This window comes from Manduca sexta, chromosome 27 (genome assembly GCF_014839805.1).
Source record: "Manduca sexta isolate Smith_Timp_Sample1 chromosome 27, JHU_Msex_v1.0, whole genome shotgun sequence".
Taxonomy (NCBI): Eukaryota; Metazoa; Arthropoda; class Insecta; order Lepidoptera; family Sphingidae; genus Manduca; species Manduca sexta.
This window is the reverse complement of record NC_051141.1, coordinates 8,499,473-8,507,687: the sequence shown is the minus strand read 5'-3', so window position 1 is coordinate 8,507,687 and position 8,215 is coordinate 8,499,473. Positions and strand designations below refer to the sequence as shown.

General features: G+C 32.9%; 1 protein-coding gene across 3 annotated transcripts in view; it reads right to left on the bottom strand.

Moving 5' to 3' along the window:
• Nucleotides 1-1,059: 1,059 nt before the first annotated feature.
• LOC115442878 (proton-coupled amino acid transporter-like protein pathetic) overlaps nucleotides 1,060-8,215 on the bottom strand; it is a 33,571-nt gene continuing 26,415 nt past the window's right edge. For 2 of the 3 annotated variants that reach the window (XM_030168062.2, XM_030168061.2), the window contains exons 3-9: nucleotides 8,111-8,196; nucleotides 7,721-7,795; nucleotides 6,523-6,673; nucleotides 5,218-5,339; nucleotides 4,448-4,532; nucleotides 3,820-4,292; nucleotides 1,060-3,345 (exon numbers count right to left, since the gene is read on the bottom strand). In XM_030168062.2, the coding sequence (XP_030023922.1) occupies nucleotides 2,931-3,345; nucleotides 3,820-4,292; nucleotides 4,448-4,532; nucleotides 5,218-5,339; nucleotides 6,523-6,673; nucleotides 7,721-7,795; nucleotides 8,111-8,196 (1,407 nt within the window). In that variant the 3' untranslated portion in view covers nucleotides 1,060-2,930. Of the gene's footprint in view, nucleotides 3,346-3,819; nucleotides 4,293-4,447; nucleotides 4,533-5,217; nucleotides 5,340-6,522; nucleotides 6,674-7,720; nucleotides 7,796-7,929; nucleotides 7,985-8,110; nucleotides 8,197-8,215 lie in introns of those variants that run through there. The other variant, XM_030168063.2, reaches the window with a different exon arrangement.

The window sequence follows — 8,215 nt, the reverse complement described above, 5'->3', positions numbered from 1 at the left end:
GCTGGCGTTAACACACAGAACAAAACAATACGAACATTTATATATAAATAAGTATTTATGTTTTTAAGATTACTTACAATAAAACAAAAAAATTAACAAATACCAGAAACGGCACATCTCATTCAGCTGGATGCTCTTGTACCACGTTAGTAGTACTTCAGCACTGATCTTCGATGAGAGGGCCAGGGGACGTGTAGACTCATAGTCAGTTTAGTATACATATAATATTTGCAATATGCATTTACGATTTTACTTATGGCACGGGCCGAACACTACTTAACGCTTACAACCGCGGCCATACATATGATTCTACCCATTTAACGTGACTTTAATAATCTATGCAACTAAAGTGTTCATGTTGTGAGCATGCAATTTTTCAATTTAGGTCGTGGGGCCCTGTCCCGTCCGCAATCTGCAGGGGCATATCCGTCTTATTGCAATTACGGGTACTCTAATTGCAAGAGAACTTTGAGAGCCGTTTAGGTAAAAGGGTCAAAAATCCCCTAATTACCTATTCGCCTATCAAAGCTGCCCTACGCTTACAAAGAAACAGGATATATATAGGTCGTTAATTACTTCTGAGGTAAACGGAAAAAAATATTGTACGGAATGTTGACAATCTGTTATGATTTTGTAGACGATATGAAATACGGGAAGGGAAACAGGGTTGCCAGCTTATAATATAGATTATAAAGTAAGAGGGGCACAATCATATTTATACCGAAAGTGTGGTGGTTTGTTGCAGTGCGTGGCGTCGTCTTTCTGATTATGGACGCAACTTTTCATATTAAATATAGTAGGTATAAACCAGGTGTATTATTATGAGTCAATTCATTTGACCCGGCGAGCCTGTTCGACACTTACCATTACACAGTCTTCTTGCACGAACTATCTGGCAGCCGTAAACAGGGGTTTCCAGGTGTTGATGGGTCTGGTAAATTCCAGCAATATATGTGGTTTTACATGGCTATTTTTGGCTTGGATGTCCAATGAACTATTCAAGGATATACCACAAGTGAGTGGTTTATTTTGAGTACTGGTTTAAATAAAACTATTTAATAATAAGGCTTGTACATTTTATAATTCTCATAACACATTTTTTTTTACGCCGAAAATTATATAAACAAATGTATTAGTGTCCGGTACGGGATGATCAATCAAATAAATATGACTAACAATAAATACAAACAAATAGGAACTTCGTTAATTTTAATTTTGTTTGAATAAAATTATAATATTATTACTTATAAAATTTTAGACATAGTGGGTAAAATATACTTACGTATTACGACGTAAGTTTAATAGCAATATTATAAGTTACGCGTTTACATAAAAATCCGTTACAGTAGGTACAAAAAATTGCAGTAAAGTGAAACTTTTAAATTCTAGTTTAATATAAACTTTGGTCGGTATTCTAAAATATAAAATCACAAGGCCCCTTTCTGATATTAATTTGTCTTTTATCACAACTGACAGCATTTCGACGACTACAGCAGGCAAGATTGTGGGTTCAAAACTGAAGCATTATTAGCAGCACGTACGTCGATTTTCCGCATTTAACGTAGAGAAAAGCGTAGCTGGGGTTGTTGCGTATCGCATCTATCACTATTGTACTCATTGTTATGTTAATTATTGTGTAACGTAAACCAGTAGTTATAAACTTTTTTCTTATAGAATTAAATCTTAGACAATCTAGAATGGATGCGCCTTATAATTATTGTTACGAAAAATAATTATAAATGTAACCACTATATTATATAAAGTGCAATACAAATTACAATATCGTTTTGTGTCGTTACGAACGGACACATAAATTAATCTTAAGTATTTTTCTACTTTACGCACACTAACAACAGTTGTTATAAATGTGTGTATAAGCATTTGCTCTTATACTCTGACAGAAAGGATAGAGCATACAAGGCGCATCCTTTGTATTAAGTATATTGTCTAAGAACTGAATACATGTCGTCATGCTTTAAATTCTTTTATAGTTCTCAAACACACTGTATTTTTCTTAATAGATATAATTATGTAGGTATTTACATCAATAATTTGATTGTCATACTTTAAAAATATTTAGTAATTCGTTTGTACAAATGTCGTAGGTATGGATTTAAATAATACAATAGACATTTCTTGATATGAAATTCACAAACTAAGAATAATTGCAAATGTTTGTTGTTTAGTAAAGACCGGTATCTACACGTGAACAACGAGACACTTTTGTTGGTAGATAAGTACTGATAACATTTTTCTAGTAAATTATGCCACATATATAAAATCCATTCAAGAATTGTAACAATAATAAAATTGGAGTTATTTTTGATTATTAACAGTATCCTTTAAAAAAGCTTATTTCACTGTTTATCATACAAAAAATTTCAAACTAACCAACCTCTCCTAATCTGCATCAGGAATGTAATCGAATTGTTCGTTTTTATTCCATACACGCAGTGTACTTACGTAAAACACTGCCTAGTAGGTACTATGTTAGATCAGTTAAGGAGCAAACGTGTATATTACCACAAAATAGTGGCACAGTCACTTCAAAAATTGACTCAAAATGCTACTAAAATTTGTTTGTGCCAAAACTGATCCACCATCATAATATTATGCTTGCGACCAAATATGTTGTACAAAACTTCATTTCATTCACGATGTCTTTGAAATGGAAATTAAGATAATATAATATTTTGTTCAATCGTATAAGAAATACAAAAATATTAATTTATGTGAGGCACCACTATCGAGTCAATTATTTACTATTCAATAAATATTCGAATCGAAACCATTACCATTAGTTTGTATGTCGCACAGCAAAAATATTTAAGTAATTAAAAATCGCTAAACCCTACGCTACAACTAACTATCACACGTTAGTTTTTAATACCGATTAAGCTTTAGCTCGATTTTGGAACGTAGTCTATATTTTATTTTTTGTACAGTTCCATTATTATGCTTGTTACTGCGTCTTTGGTACCGAACACTAACGAGAACATACCGAAAATCATGACTAAGATGTTCTTCCAGATAAGATAATTACCTGTTCCGAAACCTATATCCCAATAGGTGACGATTTCAATAATAGCTGGAGCAATGAGACCAAGGATGGAAAAGCAGAAAGCGCCGATGACTCCCATGAAAGGGCCGATAGTCGGCACTGCGACGGCCAACAACACACACGCGGTGACAAGGATGGTCCTGGTGATGTAATCAGCAAGGTCCGGCCTTTTAGTGAATTTGTCTTTGATGCCGTTCCACATGATCTCGACGCACACGTAGAATTGGAGACCGTAGGTGCAGAATACTGCGATGGCGATGGAAATTTTAACCGTTTGGGCGAGTCTAGAAAAAAAAAAAAAATTAATGTAGTAGTACCGCATATTGGCAAATCTTGTTTGTTGCTACGAGCTGAAAAAAGAATTTTATAAACAAGAGATATTTTTTGTAACTTTTAGTCACTATACTTAATAGCTGGATTTATGCTAGGTTTTCAAAATAACGATTAGAAAATGTTCGTTTTGTATGTGAGTTAATAGTACCTATATACATATATTACAGCCGTTTTAATGTATGCAAAGGAGTTTTATTTTTAAATATTTATATCTAACGCTCGCCGTATGGCGGTTCATTCGATAGAAGTGGAGTGTAGATAAAGTAGGAAAAATTGCGTGTAAGTCAATGTTTAATGGATTTCGTGTAACTTACTTAAGCGTTTTAAATGTACAAAAATGCAATCCAACTTAAATATGTGTTATTATGGGAATTTAATAATTTTACATATAGATACAAAATATCAAATGACTCGCATATACTTACTTTTGAGTGTTATCCAAACTCAGTGTGATGGAATCTGCGACCAATTCTCCGAAACGCAGATATCCGAGCAGTCCAAGGAGAATATAAACCAAGGTGACCCCAGACATGCCCTTGTTGAGCACGCCACAGAAACCCAACATAGAGCGAGGAGTTTTCATAGAATTTTCAAGCGGCATTACAACTCCGATGGCTTCCATGGCGAAAATAGTAAGGGAGAAAAATTCAGGCCACGTATGATAGGACTTGAAGAGCATACCGGATATATTTTCGGTTTCCATTTTTCCAGTTCCTACTAAATAGTAGAAAGTGATTCCGAGACCCAGAGCCATAAAAAGATTAGCGATCATGGATACTGGGGCTAAGTATTTGAGATTACGAATCCAGGACATTAAGATGAGAGGTAGTAGAAGGGCAATGATAAATATTCTTATCTCAACATCTTCTGGTTTAACGCCCATGTAATGAGCAACCACCTGAAAAAATTATATTATTATTTATTAATTATATCTACCAAATACGCTTAGTAAAAATATGGATCAAGTAGAGCCAACCTTCAAATTAGTTTTACAATAAGATATGAAATATTAATGCTAATTTTAAACTACTTATTGCTATATTAAATACGTACTTGTAAAATGTTCTTGGCTATAATTACAGTGTAGACGGAGCAGGTGCCGAAGTAAGTCATAAATAAACTTACAAGGATGAAGATTCTGAAAAATGTATTATTAGGTAAAAAAAAACTTTTTTTAACTTTTTCTTTTTTTTATATAATATAGTGATCAGTCTGTGCTTGGGACATGATTGAGTGGAAGAAAACGTGCTGAAAGATACCCCTAGACTTTAACGACATAGTCCATCAGAATGACAAGTTGCGTGCCAGCTGTTGTAGGATATTTATGCTAAAACAGCAACAGCACAACAGCAGCATAGAGTTTATTAGTATTTAAGGCAGATCTTTTTATTCAACATCACGTTCAGTCGCACTGCTATTGATACAATTTAAGTTTAATTATATGGCTAGTGCTCTTGAATCATTGTAAAAGAAATTTAATACTTAAATAATCTACAACTACAAATCTACTAAATAAGTTACAAAATTAGGTCGATTCGTCTCTATTAATGATACATTTTTCATGCAAAAAAAAGGACACTTATTAACAGAAGTTGTTGAAATTGAAATTCAAAACTTCAATGCACCTATACTAATGTAGGTACTAGATACTAGCTACATGATAAGTTTAATTCAAAGATATTTTTTCTTTGTCTTAAAATATAGTACCTAAATTAACCGTTCATAATTTTATTAAGTGAAAATTATATAGGCAATTAAAAATTTTAAATTCGTTCAGCAACTATAGTGTACCTACTTGATTCATTATTTTCGTAATTACTTACCTAAATGATTTTGCCCATTTTCGTAATGCCTGGGGTCCATTTTTTAATGACGCTTCTCCAACTTCTGCGAAGGTCATGTTGTTCCGTCTTGTTTTTTTATATAATACGTGAGCGCATTTTACCTGAGAACAAAACATTGTTAAATTATTTCTTGCGGCTTACGCAACGCGTTAAAGACTTGAAATTAGAGTGTAATTTTGAAAATAACATTTTAAAAATGTCTACCACCACTGAACTACTTGCAAATTCGCCTTAGTTAAACGAAGATGACAGTGTGGACAGTCAATTTATGTTTAATCGTAAGATTTTGTTTGGTATCGCGCTAATTTCCATTTACGCTGCGTGTCGAAGTGGTCCGAGTTAAAGGAGTCGAGGTGTTCCGGAATTCGACACGAAGCGTTTCACTACACAGCTCGCTCTACTTCATTGTCATTTTATGGGTAGAGATCGTATATCATCCACTTTACATAGTGTTACGAAGTTGCACGGGCGAATAGGCACGTACTTAGAACTGTGGTCAACTTAGACCAGTAACTACTCTGTCTAGGCACCTTCGCAAATAGTGGCTTAAAGTGTAATAGTGCCTATGTAATGAATTCAAGTACTTTTAATTTGACAGTAATTTTTTGTTTAGTATCAATAAAATAACACCTTTTTAAAAATTATATAGAAAGAAAGTTCGTGAAAAGTTTCGCTTTGCAAACAATTATTAACAAGTACCAAATAGATATAGTATTCGTCACATCGCAGTATAGAACGAAAATTAAATTCAGTGCTTAAATTATATTTAAAAGCGATAAAAACATACAATAGTCACTCGCTTCTTAAAATATATAAGTACATATTAAAGTAACAACTTAAGTAGCAGAACGAGCAAAAAAAATAACAGTTTCGTCAGTCGCTATTGCCATAAAAGGTTTTAGAACAAGAGCTTTGAGGAAAAGGCTCTTTTAAATTATAATAATATTCATATATCACAAGTTTCACACGTGTTATTTTAGGAACAGTTAAAGGACATGTTTCCTTTTGCATTATGTACGCTTTATAAACATGGAAAAAAATAATTGAATATTTTCATAACTTTCATAAGTAATTATGTATTTTATTTATGCCATCATGATCGCTAAACATTAAATTTAAAGTTTTTATTTCGTAGCTCAAAGTTCAGGAAAAATTAAGTCGGTATTTACACGTCTGAATCCGATTAAATATTATTTTCCAAGTTTCCGAAGTGTGCGTATTATAACGTGTTATACGTCTTACAAAAGTGAAAAATCTTTATAGCATACTTGATCAAATACTTACGAGAATGTAAGAGCAGTGAGTGCAGACTACGGCAACCAGTACAGTAAACAGTATACCCAGGACGAGACCGGCGCATTTAAAGGCATACGGCATAGCGAGAATTCCGGTACCCAGTGAAGCTTTTAAAAGATGGGTAAGTGTATCCATATTCCTGAAATATTCAGACAGTAATTAATATTTAATTCCTTATTTTATACAATCTTTATTTTACAAATTTTGTACTATGAAGTGACTTCCATTTTAAAAGCATTTTTACTAGTAAATATGAGGTAATGGAGATAGCCGAACATATAAAAAAAAGCAAGAAAGTAGGTACAATAATATAATAAATATTTAATGTTAATTTTATCATTTTCATTGGAAAGCCACGTACTGTGTCGAGACACGACTATTATAAACATGCTATGTCGAGCAGAGATTGTTGCGTCTCATGACGTTACGGTAGTAAGAATTATGCCGGCTGGCTGTAAAAATATGTATCAGGCATCCTCTCATTACCACAATATTATAAACATAATGTACCTATATAAAAAATAAAATAAATCTTTAATAAACAGGTAACATGCCAAAATAAATTTTCGCATCGTAAACACAAATTTTTCATGTTTGTGACGATTTTCATAACTAGGTATGTAATTATTTTCACAAAATTCGCTAAGCAATACGTAAGCAAATGCATAAAGTTTACAAGTAAAATTGCTACAGTAGAAAGAAATATTTATTAGTGGCACTATAAAATACAACTCTCCTTATTCATAGACATTATTTATCTAAGGAACGAGCATTGCTGTGATAATAAGTCTGTTTCTCAGTGCTGACGGCATGGCAGCCTTCACAATGCGTAAACATAGGGCCGTTGTGATTGGCTAATATTGAGCTACAACTTGAATCTAGTTAGCTGTTAGATAAACAAAGCTGTTATCTGCTGAGAAACAGACTTGTTATCAAATAACGTTTATGAATAAGGGGGAATAAATATAACAAATATACGTATACAACATTATTGTGCCAATAACGGGGAACCTCATTCAGCTCTTTGCTGCAGTGTTAGCCGGACAGATACTGATATAAAAGAGCATATTTATTACTTAGCGGCATGCTTCTAACGAATCATATTTACATCGATACATGGTTCTGCCCTAGCGCTTTGGATAGTTCTTATAAAATAAGTTATTGTAACAGGGAAATAAGTACTTACGATGTAGGGTTCTCCAACTTCCTATCTGCGAAGGGATCATATTCACCCAATTCTTCATCCTTTGTCATGTTGTACCTATTAGTACAAATATCAGTATTAAAAAAATCTTTAGATGATGTACATCATTGTTCACACTTGGTATAGTTATTTATACATTTAGAAATTTTGTACTATAAATTGTATATTATGCTCTTTTGGAACATTATTACCTTTTGTACTTTCACGTAATATAAATGTTTTGTCGTTTTGTAATGTAAATACCTGTTATATGCAATTTGCATCTACCTACATTTTAAGATTCTCAAATTGACATTAGCTTTGTTAACGGAATATACACATAATTATATACAGTAGAAGTATGAATTGGATTAAATATTAATAAATACTCACTTGCTAACTATCTTTTCTTTATTTTTCTCTTCTGGAGACAGGAATGTCTCCAGCTCCTGCGGCGCTGGGACAGTGCCATTGGAATCCTGGATTAAAATAAAGAAA